This window comes from Neomonachus schauinslandi, chromosome 8 (genome assembly GCF_002201575.2).
Source record: "Neomonachus schauinslandi chromosome 8, ASM220157v2, whole genome shotgun sequence".
Taxonomy (NCBI): Eukaryota; Metazoa; Chordata; class Mammalia; order Carnivora; family Phocidae; genus Neomonachus; species Neomonachus schauinslandi.
In genome coordinates, this window is record NC_058410.1 from 14,057,718 (window position 1) to 14,076,534 (window position 18,817).

General features: G+C 39.6%; 1 protein-coding gene across 1 annotated transcript in view; it reads left to right on the forward strand.

Annotated features, from left to right (window-relative positions):
- Window positions 1-18,817, forward strand: part of RGS17 (regulator of G protein signaling 17) — a 92,358-nt gene that overhangs the window by 56,970 nt on the left and 16,571 nt on the right. The window contains exon 2 of the mRNA XM_021693489.2: window positions 3,678-3,821. Within this exon, the coding sequence (XP_021549164.1) occupies window positions 3,703-3,821 (119 nt within the window). The 5' untranslated portion in view covers window positions 3,678-3,702. The remainder of the gene's footprint in view (window positions 1-3,677; window positions 3,822-18,817) is intronic.

An 18,817-nucleotide genomic window follows, 5' to 3' on the forward strand; every position in this document is an offset into this window, starting at 1 on the left:
AAGTTGGTGTGTGTGTGTTATAGCTTAAAGATGTAGTTTTTTTCATGTTTAAATCAAATTGTATCAACACCAGGTGTTGAACTTTTTCTGAATGATAATGGAGGTGTCCTCTGATTTAAGCCAGGATGGCATACATGCCTGAGTCTGTGTGTCAGCTCTATACAAATTCTTTCTGCTGATCTACTTATGTATTCCCGTACCAATGACATACTGTCATAATTACTGTTGTTTCATATTATTGACATGATATCACCACTTGTTCTTGTCTTCAGAAATATCTTGGTTTATTTCTGCCCTTTTATTCTTCCACATAAATTTTAGAATCCCTCTGTTGAGTTCCATGAATGATTCAATTAGAATTTTTATTACAGTCATATTGAATTTATAGAATAATTTGGGACAATTAACATTTTGAAGATACCCCATTTCCCCACTTGAGAAAATAACCTATCTCTATCCAGGTTTGTTTTGTATTTTTTGATAAAGTTTTGTAATATTTTCAAAAAGTTCTTGCACAACTTTTGTTAGAAATATTACCAGTTGTTTTCATTTTTATAATTCATTTGAATGATGCCTTTCTTTCTTTGATATATTCTAATTAGTTACTGGTAGTATATTAGAAAGACATTGATTTTTGAAGCTTAACCTGGTATCCTCCATGAACTTTCTCTGTTAACTTCATTTAATCTCTTGGAATTTCTTTGTAGACAACCATATCACTTGTAAATATTAAAATGTGTGTTTTCCTTCAACCCTTATTTACTTTTTCTTATTTTATTGCATTGGCTAGGAAATTAATAATTTTCAGTGTTGGGTGTGATAGAGTTTATTGTCCTTTTCTTGTCATCAGTGAAGTTGCTTATAAAACTCAGCACTCAACAAACATTTTTGTGTTATCTACTATGTACCAGGCATTGTTACAATGAACAGAATGACAAAAATCTCTACCTTCATGGAACTTATCTTCTAGTTGGTTAGACAAACAAGGGTGGATAGGTTATGCTTGGGGTGGAGTAAGGGAGGTGTGATTTTATTTATTTATTTATTTATTTGACAGAGAGAGACACAGTGAGAGGGGGAACACAAGCAGGAGGAGTGGGAGAGAGAGAAGCAGGCTCCCCGCGGAGCAGGGAGCCTGATGCGGGGCTCGATCCCAGGACCCTGGGATCATGACCTGAGCCGAAGGCAGATGCTTAACGACTGAGCCACCCAGGCGCCCCGTGGGGAGGTGTGATTTTAAATAAGATAGCAGGGAAGGTTCCCCTGAGAACGTGACATAGGAGTAAGGATGAAGTCAAGCACTGAGGGAATAGCCAGTGCAAAGGCCCTGACACATGACTGTACCAGGCATGGTTGAGGAACAGCAAGGAGGCCATTGTGTTTAAACAGAGTGAGCGAGGAGGAGAGAAAAGGAGATTCAGAGAAGTGATAAAGGACCAGATTGCAAAAACATTGGCTTTGACTCTTGAGTAAAATGGGAAGCCACTGGAAGATTTAGAGTGGATTTGGGTGGAAGAATCTTTGCTGAAATCATCTACTTATGTTTTAAAAGACTCACTTTGGCTGCTGTGTTGAGACTAGAATGGAATGGAATGGGAAGAGAAGAGATGAGATGAGGAGTAGCAAAAACAGAAGGGAGTGGAAAGGAACAGTAAAGAGGCCTTGCATTTGCTGATCTGCTGATGTGAGGTCTGAATGAAAGAGAGGAGTCTAGGATGATTCCACAGGTTTTTGGTTTTTTCCCCCTTGATCTGAATAATTAGATAAGGCTTTTCATTTACTGAAAGTGGAAGAATTGTGGGAGCAACAGATTGGTGGAGGAGGAAAGAGAGTCGGATTGGAACATGTTCCTGAGATGGCAAGTTGAGAAAGCCAAGGGGAGACGTCAGGTAGGTAGTTGGATAGATGAGTCCTGAATTCGGGAAAATCATCTTTACTGGACTTGTAAATTTGAGAATTCTGAACAGGAAACAGGTCCAGTAAAAGTCTCAATGAGTTCATCAAAAAAATGACAGAGAAGAGTTCTAGGGACAGAGTATTGTGGCCAGCCAAAATTTGGAGGTGAGAGACGAGAAAAGGAAAGAACAAAATAGACTGAGAAGTGACTCGTAAGCTAGAGAGCGAATAGGTGAGTGTGGTGCCCAGAAAGACAGGAGAAGAAAGCATTTCACAGGATGGAGTGATCACTGTGTCACAGGTGCTGATTGGCCTGGAGATATTGATAAAAGGACTCTTAAATTGAACAATCTGGGGACACTGTGATACATATAAAAACAGTGTTAGTGGTGGGAAGGAAACCCTTCCATTTCCCTAATTTATGTGGTCTTAAATTTATTTCTAGACTGTTCTAAACAGAGAATCATGGGATTTTACTTTAGCCAGTCATTAATTAAGTCCAACATCATTATTTTTATCAATTTTCAGTACTTAATTGCTTCTTATATTTCACTCTTTCCTCTGACTTTGTTTTCTTCTGAAGTAGATTATATACCTGATAACCTTTTAACTAGAAATGCTACAAGAATATATAAGCATTTGCCCATGAAAATTCTTTAACTACATCCCTTATGTGAACACAGAAAAAAATTTTTTAATACATACCTTATTCTCCAATTTAAAAAAGTCAATGCTTGAAAACATAATTTTTAAAGCACGAGCTCACAATACCAAAATAACCCAAAGTACATGATGGTTTTAATAAGTATTGCTCACAGTCACACATGACATTGTATGTATATGATTTACATACGTTGCATATTTCTGAAAAAAATCATGCAGTAGAATTCATTTCTTTTTCTATGAGGTCATGCTATATTTGATATTATTCTACTCAAAGTTTTTTTTTTATCCTCAACAAAGTCCTAGGTCATCTATACATAGGTGACAGCTCATTTGGCCTGCTTCATAAGGTCACAGGTAGTTCATCCTGTACCCCAATATTTTTCTCATTTGCCATGATATCGACATTCCGCCAAAGTAATTTCCCTGGATTTGATGACTTTTTATTTTTCCACGATTCTCTACTGAATGAAAACTCATCTGGGGCGGTGGAGGGAAGGGGGGAGGTGTTACCTTTGCAACAGGGACTCCTAACAGCGAAAAAGGCACTTTGCCAATATATATGATCAAGATTCGGCCCCTGAAGGGCGAGTCAGACGGAGATGCAATGTCTTAAAAGAAGCTGAAAGAACACCAAAAACAAACTTGGTCTTCCTCACAGTGTTACATAGTTAGAACCCTTGCAAGCTGATTTGTAAAACTCAATGAACCTGACTGTAAGTGAACACCAGGGGAGAAACAAGTTATGTACCCCAGCTACAGTCATTTAGAGGTGTTCACCAGGGAAAGCAGATGAAATCCTTCTTGAGTAAAGAAAGAAGTTAGACATAAATTTTCCAACCTTGTCTCCTTTACCTTACCGACTTGATTTTGATTACATGACAACATCGTTATGATCATTTTATGTAGCAGATAAGGGTGGAAGTTTGTCCCTCAGGTTTTTAAGATAGTCTCCTAAAAAATTTTTCTTGAAAATTTTTAATTTGACTGCTAAAGCTTATTCATTTTTTTTTTACCTTCATTTATCTCCCATCCCCATTAAACTATGTTCCCTTCAGCAGAGGCAACGGATCTTTCTTTTAATTTTTTCATACCTTCTGTTTTCTCTCTTCTTTCAGCCAGTTGGGTACGAAAGTAGCTGAAATGCGAAAGAGACAGCAATCACAAAATGAAGGAACACCTGCTGTGTCTCAAGGGCCTGGAAACCAGAGACCCAACAACACGTGTTGCTTCTGCTGGTGTTGTTGCTGCAGCTGCTCCTGGTATGTGGCTCTCTCGGTAGGACCCCCCACCCCCACGCTAGCTGGGGACTAACTAGAGTGAATTTGCAGCTTCGTTCTTGGGATCCTGGAAACCTCTCAACCTGTCTCCTTTTCCTCCCTTACAAGTAGGAATTATTGGAGACCATCCCTGGGAATAGAATATTTCCCCAGAATCTACATTTAAATTGAGAGTAAGGTAAACAGTTGAAAACTTACTTTTTTATCCTCTTTTTCTCCATCCACCCTTCTTAAAGAGATAGGTAAAATGAAGATTATGGTTATAGACTTGTTTAACCATAAACAATATTCTCCAATGTTCTGGAAGGTACAAGAACATGAAGATAATATTCAGCAGTACTGTACATCATAGTCGATGTTGTGTTTTAGTTATATGCTGTTTCACAGGATGTTGATCATTCCGTCACGGAGCCACAAAACTGTGAGTCAGGGTGGCCCTTCCAGCCACAGATGCCTGATAAAGGACAGAGAAAGAAGTGCCCCAGATCCATGTCCACAGGTCTAAAAGGCCAGGGGCTATGATGGGTATGAAGGCCAAGTCAGTCAACTAAAATCTCCAAACTAAAAGCCAGAGAGCCTGCTTTCCTTGGTGATTTTATCACTGACAGGTTCTGTGACATCATCCAAAGTTTTAAACTCTGCTTTTTGGTTTCCTCATTGGCAAAATGATAAAGTTAGACAAGCTGATTCCCAAGGTTCTGTCTAATACTAAATGTCCGTGATTCAGGCACCTCGGGAAACCTGCTCCAGTTCCAAATTCCCCAAGTGCCTTCCAGTAAGAAAATCGGCAAGACCCAGAGTCCTAGGATTTATGTGGATGAGATTCCCCAGGGGGATGCTAGACTTAATGGAACTTGCCATAGAACCATAAGTTTTGGGGCGCCTGGGTGGCTCAGTTGGTTAAGCGACTGCCTTCGGCTCAGGTCATGATCCTGGAGTCCCAGGATCGAGTCCCGCATCGGGCTCCCTGCTCAGCGGGGGGTCTGCTTCTCCCTCTGACCCTCCTCCCTCTCATGCTCTCTGTCTCTCATTCTCTCTCTCTCTCAAATAAATAAATAAAATCTTTAAAAAAAAAAAAAAAGAACCATAAGTTTTGGGGTCCTTTAAGATCGAATTCACAAGTGGATCTTCTGGATTGGTAGTGGTCCTCTGGATCTCCCCGACTTATGTCAAAGCTCTGAAGAAAGGCCCAAATACTTGAATCATCTTCTTGTATATGATCTCCACAGTTTCCTGACATCCTTTGAGGTTATTGGTATGATATGGTGGCATAATATTCTATCATTGTGGCCGAAATAGATGAAACTTGTTATGCTTTAGTGGTAGCCTGGGTGTTAAACAAGCTCTGTCCCTTTTAGGAAACTTCATTTCCAGAAAACCATCAGACATTTTAGTAATTTGGAAGGTTTAGGTTTTATAAATATCAAAATTGCCTCCCAGATGATGATTCTTTGTTAAGGAAAATCATAAGTGACTCCTTTTCCTTCATTTTTAAGCCTTAACTATTTCAGATGGAGGAAATATTTCACAAAATTTTATGTATTTTTTTTTTCATTTATCACTCCTAAAGAGATCATCTATCTCTGGTTTGAATCCATGGAGTAAAGTGTAGTGACTTAATATGGTGGTTTGGAAGTCAGACTCCCTGAGTTCAAATCTTGTCCTCATCATCACTGTCTGTTTGACTTTTAACAAGTTACTTAATGTACTCAAATTTCTCATATGTCAAATTATAGTAATAAGAATCCCTACTTCATAAGATTGTTGTAAACATTAAATGAAATAAAACACGTGCAAGCTGAAAACAGTGCCTGACACATAGTATGCATTTAAGAATTAGCTCAGTGGGGGGCACCTGGGTGGCACAGTCGGTTAAGCGTCCTACTCTTGGCTTCAGCTCAGGTCGTGATCTCAGGGTCGTGAAATTGAGTCCTGCATGCATCAGGCTCTGCACTCAGCACAGAGTCCACTTGGGATTCTCTCTCCCTCTCCCTCTGCACCCCCACACCCCCGCCTTTGCGTGCTCTCGTGCACGCTATCTCTCTCGCATTAGCTCACTGGGTTATAGAACACTTCATATTGGCAAAAATAAAATCTCCTTTATAAAGAGGAGCTGGCTTGAAATAATGTATATATATATTTTTAAAGATCCGCTTATGGATATAATATAAAAACTAATCTTAGAAAGGAAAGCTATTTTATTTTAGATTCTGTGTAAGACGTCACAAATATGAAGTTTTATTGCACTATATTCATTTGCTGTCAAACAGCTATTTGGTGAGATTTGTTTTTTTTCCTCTCCTACATATATTTAGTGAGACTTGCTTTTATAAAGTGCACACTGAATAACAAAACATTCAACATGAGCTCTTGAGCATCAAACTGTCAGAGAACACAGACTATGGATGGAGAACAAAACGGTTTTTGGAAGCTGCATTAACTCTCCACACCTCTAAAGTGACGCTGATTTGAGCTCAAACACTTGGTGCATTGGATGAGGGCTCTGAGTTCTAGACTCAAGTGTCATTGTCAAGAACTATGTTTGTTAGCAATGAGTCATGGATGCCTGAGTCTAAGCCATAAAACAAACATTCTATAAATTTATAAATGACAAATCATAGATAATTTATAATGTAAACAACTTGAAAAAAATGAAAGTTAAATTGCCTTAACTATGAATTCTAATTGTGTTATCTCATTGCGAATGAGAATCTCAATACGTGCATTTTGAAAATACCGTTATTTTTATATTTTGAGTTTAAGAAAAAAAATTTTAAAACCTTATTAGAGTGGAAAAACAAAAGAAATAAACGTTCTTCAAATTTTCCAGGGTAGGTCAGAGGAGCAGAACAGAAGGAAACACTAAAAAATGTTAATTTGGAGACCAAAATAAAGTTAGAAATCAAAATATGAAGTGTAACTGTCATTTGTAAAAAGGAACAGTTGTCCCGTAGCTGATTTCTCTTCCTTTTAAGGAAATAGAATGCTAGGAAAGTAAATTTCTGTATCTAATAATAAATACAAATGCCTCACCCTAGCCTTACACATTATAGGTTTTTTCAACAACATAGTATTTCCCTCAGATTTGCATTTCTCTTTCATATTTCAGTATCAGCTCCTCTCCCATATTTAAACTTATTCCTATCTTAATAAAATTACCACTGTGCTTTGGAGGGAGGGGGGATGAAACAGAGATGAAGTACAAAACTGCTAAATATTTCCATAGTTTCCTTCCAACATCTAAAAAGTTGGGACTTAATCCATAATGACTTTTTAAGCCCATCTATTCTCTGTCCCTTTCAAGGAACCACTTCTGTCCCCAATTCAGTCTCTTTCCCTTCTCTCCCCACAGCCTTCCATTTCAAGAGGAGAAAATAAGGGAATGTGGTTTAGAACATGTGAGCTGTGTAACAGAAATGAATCACGGAGGTCTGAGTTTGGGCCATAAAACGAACCATGTATAAATTTGCAAGTCCTTCTATACGTGGGACTAAGCTGTTCCTGACCAGAGGACAGAGAGTTTTGTGAAGACCACTTATCTAAAGGTTCAAGGTTGCCACTGTGAAAACTTAATGTTCCTCTGACATCAAGATTCAAACAGAGGTAGTTAACTCTCTTCCCTTTTCTTGGTGAGAATGAAATCTTTGAACGATGTGGGCTCCCCACCAAATTGCCATCTCCAGGACAGTAGGGAGCAGTGAGGACATTCACACACGTGCACTCGAGATGACATGTGTGACGGGGCATCGCAAAGTAGAAACTGCTGTGGGCTCCCAAAAGTAAGGGCCTCAAGAAGGAGGTGGAAAAGTAGAGATTTCAAAATTTATGTCAAGCTTAAAGCTAATTTCCAGATTGTCCCACGAACCCTCTTCCAACATCAGAGGTTATGTTAAAATAACCCAGATTGTTGGTTTTTTTTTTCCAAAGAAGTCTTTAGGTGCTAATCCATCCCTGTTTTAGTTCCTTGTTGCTCCTGGTGGTGTCCTATCAAGCAAGACAGATTTCCATGTTCAACCATAAAAAATTAGAACTCAAGAGACTTCACCTCTCATCTCTCAATCTCTCCAAATGTTCCTACTGACTTCTCATGCCACTTGTGGGAGTGAGGGGATGGCTCCAGGGGAGTCTGGGGCTGGGAGCCACAGCCCCAGGGAATGGCTCTGTCTTTAGCTATTTTACATATTAGACTTAGGTATAAGCTTTAAAAAAAAAAAAAAGATTCATTCATTTATTTGAGAGAGAGGGAAAGAGAGAGCGGGGGGAGGGGCAGAGGAAGAGCGAGACAGAATCTTAAGCAGACTTAAGCAGACTCCACATGGAGCCCAATGCGGGGTTCAATCTCACGACCCTGAGATCACTACCTGAGCAGAAACCAAGAGTCGGACACTTAACTGAGCCACCCAGGTGCCCCTAGCTTTTGGCTGGAAGAAAAATTGGCCTTGTTAAAAAAACTAATGTCTAGAAAATGCTGTGTCTAATGTTCCAGATAAGGAAACTGAAGGCTTCCCTAGTCTCACGAAGCTCATTGGTGACAGAAGTGAGGCTAAAATGCAAATCTCTTAATATCCAGTCCGTTGTTTTGTCCACTTGAAGATGACACTTCCAAACTTTTCATTTCTTGGTTTGATATGAACCATTTCAAAACTTCTTAGTTTTCAAATTGAATTCACAGTCCTCATGCACTACTGTGTATTGCCTACAAGATTTGGCCCACTGCATTGGATATTCTTCATTCTCCTCAGGAGAAATTGTCCCACAGACTGAAATTAGCTAGCCCTGTGAAAGCTAAAATTCTCTCCCTTTTGGCACATGACTTCCCAGAGTTCCCAGACCATGGGACAGATCCTACTAAGAAGGGCTGGAGAAAGAAAGTTAAAATTAATTCAAGTCAGAAGGAGGCAAGGGGCAGCTTAGAAGGAAAGGCAGCTCCTCTATAGGAGGATCCAGAGAGGCAGAGAAGGGGAAAGTCAGATGGAATAAGCCTTCCAGAATGTGGAAGAGGAATGCCAGCCCCCACCTTGCCCTGTGGGGAGTGTGGGAGGAGCTGCCTGAGAGACGCCTTCAGAGAGCTGGGTGCCAGGTAGGGTCAGAGCAGGAACAGGGGCTATAGGAGGCTGAGAACACGGGAAGTGTGCTTGCCATGGAAAGGGAGTTCCAAAGAAACAAGGAGTATCCTCAGAGTGGAAGAGAGAGAGGAGCCTCACTCTAGCAAAGAAGCCCAGAGGCTGATAGGAGGAAAGATACTGTAGGTATCGGGGTTGGGAGTGTGTTCTGGGACAGGGCCCTGCATGGGCACATGAGCGGGGTACACTGGCCTGGAGATCCCAGTTGACTTCAGATCATTTCAGGGTCAGACTCAGAGAGCATCTCTCGAATCTCTGCTGACTCACTATCTGTGGTGATGTGGTGAGGGCCACCTGGGTCTGGATGGGCCAGGGTGTGGCAGACGTCTAAGATGACCTTGGCATTGAGCTGGTGCTCTTCATACCCGTGGCCATGCCTCCCTCTGCCCTGAACAAAGCTGAACACAGGGAGGGCCAACTCACTCTACTGGTTTTCATATTAGTGAATTTCCTTCTGTTTAACATGGGTTTCTGTTTTGGGGGTTAATACTTTTAAAATTTATTATGTGGATTTTATAGTTGAATTCATAAAAGTTCATATTGGTCAGTTGGCACTGAACATTTCTGTAAACATATACTAAAGTTTCATACTTTAAAATAGTCAAAAATAAGTTAGCTATTAACATATTATTGACACGTAGTAGGTGTTTAATTAATACTAAGGTGTTAAATGGATGACTGAATTTGGATTTTCTATTTGAGTCCAACTTTATAAAATATGAAAATTCGTGTCTCAAAAACTATTTTAAAAAATAACAGGCATATTCAGTCAGGCCTTTGTATATTATGTGGCAGGTGATGCTTATTAGGCACCAGATTTCTTCTCATGCACCATCTTCCTTCATTCTCCCTTGTGCATGCGTGCGTGTGTGGGAGGGGGGGGGTGTGGGTGTGCTAGCAGTAATTAGTAGTAGAGAGGGCCAAAGGTTCTGGGGGAGAGCACCAAAATCTCTTTAGTGTTTCTGGGATATAAAGTCAAGAAGGACAAAATAGAAGGCTGAAGAGATAGGCAGTGACAAGCAATAAAATGCCTTTAGTGCTATATTAAGGAATAAGGACTTCATACTGCTTTGGATATAAGAAGTGGCTGAAGATTATTAAATGAGGAGACAAAGCCCATTGTATATTTTAAGTCTATCCTTCTGGAGGCAGTGGAAAGTATGTGGGAGGACAAGACAAAAAACACGGAGAATATTAGGAGGTTTTGTAATAGCCTCAGTAAGAGATGTTGGGGGCCCCAAATAAAACAATGATAAAAGGAATGGAGAGATTACCGATTCAAGAGACACTGGATGTACAGTCAAGAATTTGCAATAGATGAGGAAGAGGAGGGGAGGATACCGCCATGCTGCTTGCTCCCGTGGCCAGGTTGATGGCGGCCCCATCAAATGAGAGGACACGGAAGTAGGAGGTTGTTTAGGGCAGGACAGGTGGTGAGCTGGACTTGCTGTGTTGAAGGCACCCAAGAGTTAGCTGTGGAATGAAGCTGTGAGCTAAGGACGGACACCTCAGGAAATTCCAGTGTTGAGAGAGAAAGCAGTACAAGTGCCTCATACATGGAATGCAGAGAAGAGACAGTCTGAGGGGTAACACAAAACACAGTCCTGGCACAGAAGCCATGAGAAGAGCTTCACAAAGAAGGGAATGACGGACGTTGCCAGTACCCAGCACACCAGGGTGGTCCAGTGCGGTAAGAATCATAGGACATCTTGTCACCTGGTCAGCTGGAAGCTTCTTGGTGAGCTCTGGGAGAATCAAGCTTCTCTTTAAAGTGCCCAAGGAGGGGGCGCCTGGGTGGCACAGTCGATTGAGCGTCTTCCAACTCTTGGTTTCGGCTCAAGTCATGGTCTCAGGTTCATGATCTCAGGGTCATGAGATCGAGCCCCGCATTGGGCTCCACACTCAGTGCAGAGTCTGCTTGGGATTCAGTCTCTCCCTCTGTTTCTGCCCTGCCCCCCAAGTAAGTAAACAAATCTTAAATAAATAAATAAAGCACACAAGGAGGAAGAATTTAGAGAGAAAAGCTGCCCACAGTGAAAATAAATGCTCCCCTCCTCAAACACTGTGAGGCACCCTGATCTCAGGTGAAGTTTCAATCTGAGGAAAGATGGAGTTCCCTTCTTGATTTAATCAAAGCAAAATTACTCAATTTCTAAAGCATTAAGAAATTCAGCCCTTTAAATTCCAGACCAAATTCATTAACTCTCTGGACAATATTTAAGAACTTCCCCTCCAGCCTCCCCAAGTCAATAATAATACCAAGCATACGGTTATGACATTTTTGCTACCCCTACCCTATCTACAAACTGTAGTCGTTGTTACATCAGATTGAAATAAGTATTAACTCTTTATTTTTTTCTTCTCATTAAAACTATTATTTCTTTTAGGCCTGGCTTACTTTTTCAAGGTCTAGGCACAATAGACCTATTAAAATATGCCTGCTATTTTAGGACATCATTCAGGAATTACTTGTTCCTTGTCAGATACAATAATAAAATCCACTTCTTCTGAATATGAAGTTTATTATGATATGATTAAGTATGATAAATCTGCGTAATTGGGTTGTAGAAATATTGTAACTTTCAATGCTATAAAATTTGTATCTTTGTATCAGATGTCAAAATACTATGTATCAGTGTACACCTGGGAGCATGGGTTCCTAAGTAGAAAGCAAATTTTTGCCATTGCTAATTTTTCGATAAAGCACCATAGATTATTTAAAAGTACAGGACCATTTTAATCAACTAATTCCATAAGTAATGGCAGAATAATAATTCCATGTGTTTTATTATAAACAGATGTCGTCTTGCCATATTTAAAGACTATATACAGGTTCTAATACATCTTCCTCAAATAAATAGCCTACTTACAAGAGACAGCAACACTGAAATTAGGCCTGAATGTGTCCTTGTTCCATGACCTACAACTGTGAAACGTTCGGCAAGTGACTCAATCTTTCTGAGCCTCAGTTTCTTCATCTGTAAGATGTAATTAATAACATTCATAAGTTTACATTTCAGTACGTTCTAGAGGTCCTGAGTAATCCCTTTCGGTTTCGGTAATCTCAGTCGGTTAAGCATCTGCCTTCGGCTCAGGTCATGATCCCAGGGTCCTGGGATCGAGTCCCACGTGAGGCAAAAAGCCTGCTTCTCTCTCTCCCTCTGCTGCTCCCCCTGCTTGCACTCTCTCTCTCACTCTCTCTCTCTCTAATAAATAATATCTTAAAAAAAAAAAAACAAACGTATGACTTAAGTTCCATATTACCCCAGCAAGAAATACCCCAGTATTTCTTCTGCCCCCCAAGCCCCCATGAGTCTCAGTCTGAAAGGAAATTACCAGATTTTGTAGGATTTGACCACTCTATGCTTACATGTTGTCAGTGAATGTAACAGAACCCGTTCCTGCATTCTCTGTCCCTGGCCCTTTCTCCCGAACTGTCACATTCACCTGCACAGATACAACTCAGCATTCCTGGAGCATGCACCACACTGCCATAGGATTCCCAGAGGGCTGTATGTTCATTCTCTTCAGGGGCTCAGTTTCTCCACAGATCAGGATTATTGCTTTCAATCCTAATTGTTCTCAGGGATGCTTCCCGCCTCATCCCATACATATTCACATACACAGGAACTAGAACATAGCAGGTGAGGGATGCATGGGGGGCCGGATGAGTGACCAGCTATCAGATGTCTTTCTGAGTATCAACTGCTAGAGTCCTAACTCCTTCGCTCTGCTTTGGATGAAAGGCACACAAGTTAACCAAAACCAGAAGCTTGAGCTCCAGCTTAACTGATGCATTTAAAGACTGAGATGACTACTTGCCATTTTAATAACCGTGTCTACTAACTAAATAGAAGTCCATTTGGCCTTTTCAGATCCAAGATATTTGCTTTCCCACAAAAGCATCAACTTAATTATGGCTTACAGGAAAAATTACAGTGGGTTGAAGGAAGAACTTAAAATAGGATTTCAGTCAACCTGAGAACTGAAATAGAAGATTCTGATGATTGGCGTGTATTATATAAAGTACATCTAAATATTCAATCCTGTACTTCTCTTAATTTTAAGGGGGAGAAAAAAAGAAACCTTGTTTATGCCAAATAAAAAACTTTGGTTATTTAACTAAAAATAAGCTTTACATAATGGATCCAGATTTTAACTATGTAATAACTTGTTAGCAGTTGGCCTTCTAAATCAAATGTGTCGATGAACTAAAATACATAGCTTGGAGTTTGAAATAAAAATGTTATACCAATGAAAAGGGGAACCTTTGAAACCCATCTTTTCAAACAGAAGCATGTGTAGGGAGAAATTGGTAGCAAAGAAAGAGAGGATGAGTAGATAAAAAGATTTGTCTTCAGTTTCCATGCATCAAAAAAAGAAATGATTGCTTACATATAGCCCAAACTGGAATGAAAATCGTTTGGAGAATCTATTCTCGAAATGGCTCTTTTAAAGAATTCTCAATTAAAAAAAAAAAGTTCCTATCTGCTGCTAGATAGAAACCTTGTTAAATTAATTTGTTTTAAGACCATATGACTTACGGGGCGCCTGGGTGGCTCAGTCGGTTAAGCATCTGCCTTCGGCTCAGGTCATGATCCCAGGGTCCTGGGATCGAGTCCCATGTGAGGCAAAAAGCCTGCTTCTCTCTCTCCCTCTGCTGCTCCCCCTGCTTGCACTCTCTCTCTCTCTCTCTGTCAAATAAATAATATCTTAAAAAAAAAAAAAACAACAAACGTATGACTTAAGTTCCATATTACCCCAGCAAGAGACATCAGAGTTCAAACAACTTATTATTGGAAAGGATAACTATAATGTTAATAGGATTAGGCTTGCCTTTTTTTTAAAGACTAAATTATTCCTAAGTCAAATGACTTAGGGCTGGGGACTATCCAGAACATTTTCTAAATACCAAAAAGGAAAAATGGGTGCAATTCTGCACACCTCCCGAGATTAAAAGTATCCCCTTCAAGTTTGATTATTTCACTCACAGAAAAACTGAATGACTCCTCTCCAATTCCTTAGAAAGATATAATTATCAAACCTCCACACACATAAGAATAGATATTTTTCCAAATAAGGGTAATTACTCCCAGAAACTTCCTCAATTTTCTTTTATTCAGATTTGATTTAAAAGGATATTTATAAAGGCAACACAGCCATCTAGTGGGCAGATTTTTAACAGCGGATTATTTTATTTTGGAGAGGTTTCAGTTTATGAAATAAAAACTTAAGCCAAATAAAATACTCGTTTTATGACACATGATTCTATTTCTCATATGTCATATGATTATTACACATGATTATCAAAAGCAGGGGGAATACTTTTAGGGGCAATGTTTTGTTTTGTTTTTTTTTTAGACAAGCATTGTATCACATTTCCAAACACAAATTTCTAGCCACCATTCCCATCCCCACATACCCCATTCAAAACCGAGCCATTTTTCCAAAATGTATACATAAAACTGATGAGGTTGAAGTCATAGGCTTGACGATAACTGATTTGTTTATGTGAGAAATTATGGATGGCCTATGGTTACTGCCCCACCTTCTGGTGCCTTTTCTCTTCCGTTTGTCGTCTTTTCTAAGCAATGTATCGGTGCCGTTCTCCTTTCTGCATTCCCTTCTCAAAGTTACTCTGCTGATGGGAGCAAGTTGTACTTCCCAGGAGGCTCTTGGCAGTAGCAACACCTGATCTGCAGTCATGAGTAGCATCCTCTCTTCTCTTCCTCATTTAGGCTTTGCTGTCAAAACCCTCTGTATCACTCCTTCCTGGTCATCTCAAATTCCAGGGAATTAAGAAATTGTTCCTTGCCAGTATCTACCGAATATTCAGCCCTCTGGGCAGTAACTCCTATAGCCCAATAGCCATGGGACAATTCCAAGAGAGAAGGCATTTGCGTGCAGTCAACTGGTTTGTCCTGAGGTTTCCCGCTTCCAAACATTGAAGAGCAATCCATCTTTGTAAATAACTAAGAAGCTAAAAAAGGCCACAATTAATCTTTTGTATAAAGAGAAGTGGCATTGAGTAGTGAAGATGAACATGAGACCAGAAGTCAGAAGATGGGAGTTCAAGGCCAGCCCTGATATGATTTAGTTGTGGGAATGGTGTAGATCAACCTCGGGGACTGTTTCCTCTGAAATAAAATGGGAATGATGAATAACAAATCCCCTGCTTACCTTACAGGACAGTTGTGAGGAAGAAGTAGTAAGGTAATGTATGAGGAGGGCTTTTACAATAATGGCAGAGTGTAAGGCTTTATGTCCTCAAGTTGAAATTAAAAAGTCTTTGGTAAATGTGGAATTGTCATTTCAATATGTGACTAATTTGCCCTTACATTTAATTAAGCATGTGTAATAATTTGCCTTTTTGTCTCAAGTTTTTAGTCTTTGCTTTGCAACCTTGTGTAGTGGGTCTTAATATTATCCCCTTATGAGAGGAGGAAAATAAAGCAATAAAAGCAAAAGTCATCATAAAGGAGGTATATTTACTTTTGGAGAGCACCTCATTGTCTTCTTGGCCTGTTACATAAGCACACCTCACTGCCTATTCTAATGTATCACTGCCACCCTGAAACATCTGATCGGTCCATTTTGATCTACATTTATAACGTGCATTTTTACAACTCCCAGCCTCTTACATGTGACTTTCCCCCCTCTGCTTGGAATTCCCTTTGTCCCGGTCTCATCTGAAACACCTGCCTTCATTGTTCAGTTCAGTTTAATCATTACCTCCTCTGCAAAGCCTCTCTCAATTCTCTCATGCAAAAGTGTAGACACTGTAACTACCTAAGAAACATTATATGCATACCACTATTTTAGCTCTCATTGCAGTGCTGTGTGATGCTTATTACCTGTCAGAGCTTTTCAGTTTCAGAGGCTCTGTCATATTCATCTTGAATTTCCAACCCAGGCAACATTGCATGAACCAGGTGTCTCATACATATTTATAAATTGTTGTTGACTCCTAAATAAAGCTGTAGTATTATTTTACCATGGTATTTTTACCGGGGGAAAAAAATGAAACATTTGAAGAATAACCTACCAATTATTTTTCAGAGTCTGAAGGATGTTGATTCCATTTTTGCACTGGAAAATTTGAGGTAGAAGCTGTTAAATAAAAAAAGAAAAACTGATATACTGTGAGAATTTTAAAATACTGAATAGTATCTGTCTTTACCAATGACAGTGGATCTTTCTTGAGCCTTGATGTCATAGTGAATTAAATTCAAGCATCCTATTGATTCTTCAGCTGAGATTTTGTGTAAATTTATGTGGTTTTGTGATCGGCCCCCATTCTAGAGTTACCGTGGCTACTGCAAAGTTTTCATCTTATTTGCAGCCATTTCAAGGGCTCTCCCTAAGAACCAGTTGTTTTTCCTACAAAAGTAGACTGTCTTCCAAAATAGGCCCCACACACATCCATGATGATGAATCAGTAGGTAAGCTCTGTAACGGGCAGCAGGTAATGTTTTCCCCACCCTACTCATTCAGCGCCCCTGTAAGCAAACAAAAAATTCACCCACACACAAGGAAAGCATATTTCCTTATTTTCTGAAATGTACCAAATGTATTTCTCCCTTCTCAAAGTCACCATTCTATAGAATTTCTAATGGGGTTTTAAATGCTTATTTTCGTATACTTAGCCTAGATTATTGGCACTGTCTTCTATAAAATACTTAAGCTTTGGTCAAGACTCCCACAGTGAGCATTATACATGCATTGTGTTCTCTTTATGGCTTTAGTTGCTTAAAAAGCAGAAATGTTAGTTAAGAATGTTACAAACATTGTAAAAGTGAGAAAAAAAAACGTGTCTCCACATGACTACTTGTGACTGTTAAACTTGGTTTGCTTTTAGAGCGTTTCTCAAGCACATGAACTATGTATATGTTGATTTAGAGCAAATATTTCCTGTCATTTATTACCTTAAAAAAAAAAAAACTCCACTATATTACTTAGAACAAGACCAGCTGAAACTTAGTCATTCCTAAGACATAGATGGTAAGCAGTCTAGTACCAACTCTGTTACCATTTTATCCATTTCTCTTCATCTTTTTAAAGTGGCATTATTAACAGTTCTTCATAACTGGAACTTTGAAACCAATTTTTTAAGAATGGTAGTAAAGGAAAGTTAATTAAAAGGACACTTGACAATTGCTGAAAGTCCATTTCTTTCTACAGGGCAATATTTAATCCAATATTAGATCAAGAAACGGAGTAAACACTGAACAGTTAAGCAGTTATTGAATATCTGTTATAAGCAGTTTTAGTACAAATGTGTGTCCATATTTTACCATCTGTAGAAATGAAAGATACAAACACAACCCAATATTTCATGATGATCACTCTAATATGGTGGCATTTGGGATGTTTGTAAATATCACAGAAACAGATATAAGAGCCAGAATTCATGTTCAGAAACTTGTGAATCACGCATGTGGATTCCAGATTTGTTACTCTACAGCAAAGACACAATGGAGAACAAATTTTTTTTTCTAAGATATTGCCTAAAGTGAAGTATAGCTGCATTTGTGTGCACACTCTTCGGGACACTGTGGAAATGGAACAAATGAATTCTCAAGGAGTTTATTATTTAATCAGTGAAAGCAATCTCATTATCTGGCCTTTTTATGGTACCTTACCGTGTGTGTGAGCACATACACATACAAGCTCAGTAAAGGTTGGCAGAATGGGTATCAATATCCTATTTAAATATGATCTCTCCAGAATTTACAAAAATTTTGCACATTTTATATATTTGGCATCATGAATTTCGCCCAGGAAATTTCACAGGATGTTGTCAATATGTATTCCTACCTCCTCCCACCCACTTTCCCATAATTACTGGAAAGATATCAAATTCCAGAAAAGCACTCCTACTCAAAGATACTTTGAGAGGGTAATGGATCTCCTCTCAAACACATCCTTGACAGAAGTGTGTTGCTACATCGAGGGCTGAGTGTTCTGGACTACCTCAAGCTGCAGATATATTCACAGAATCCACACGCAGACACATAACAGTGCTGCTCTCTCTGAATCCCACCTCACTGTTTTCCCCGTGGCTACCCCACACTGAAGGCATGGAGGGTTCTAACCCTGGAACTGCTGCCTCTCTGCAGAGCACTAGTCAGTTTGCTGGGTGTTTAACGATCAGCGTTTCTGCTTCCCAGAATCCTTTGAGCCACACCACTTTTGCAATTCCCATTGAATTCTCTTTTCTCCGGGTAGTCCACTTTCCCAAGTACATTTTCCTATCTAATCTCTTTCAGTTGCAGATTGGCCTCTCTTCCTTAGATTCTTCCCTTTCCAGCATTCTCTCTATCCTTACCCTTGCTCATGAGAATCAAAGAATGAATTAATGTTTGGGTGCCCGGGTGGCTCAGTTGGTTAAGTGTCCGACTCTTGCTTTTGGCTCAGGTCATGATCTCATGGGTTGTGAGATTGAGCCCCGTGTCGGGCTCTGCACTCAGCATGGAGTCTGCTTGAGGATTCTCTCCCTCTGCTTCCCCCCCCCCCCCGTTCATTCTCTCTCTCTATCAAATAAATAAATCTTTAAAAAAAAAAAAAGGAATGAATTAATGAGCCAATGTCTCCACTTCCATTACCAAGCTTCTCAGATTTAAGAACAATGGCTTGTTGGAATCCTTGTCCTACTAACCCCCTTCCTTTTGCTACAACCTTATTTAGTGCCCCTTTTCTGCATTCACACAAATAGTATGTTGCCTCAACGCCTATCAGAGAGCATTGTTTTTAATAGATACTCAGTAAAGATTACAGATTTGTGTGACAGAATTGGATTCACATTCCAGTCATACAACATATTTCATGTCCAACGTTGGGCGAACCTACTAGACA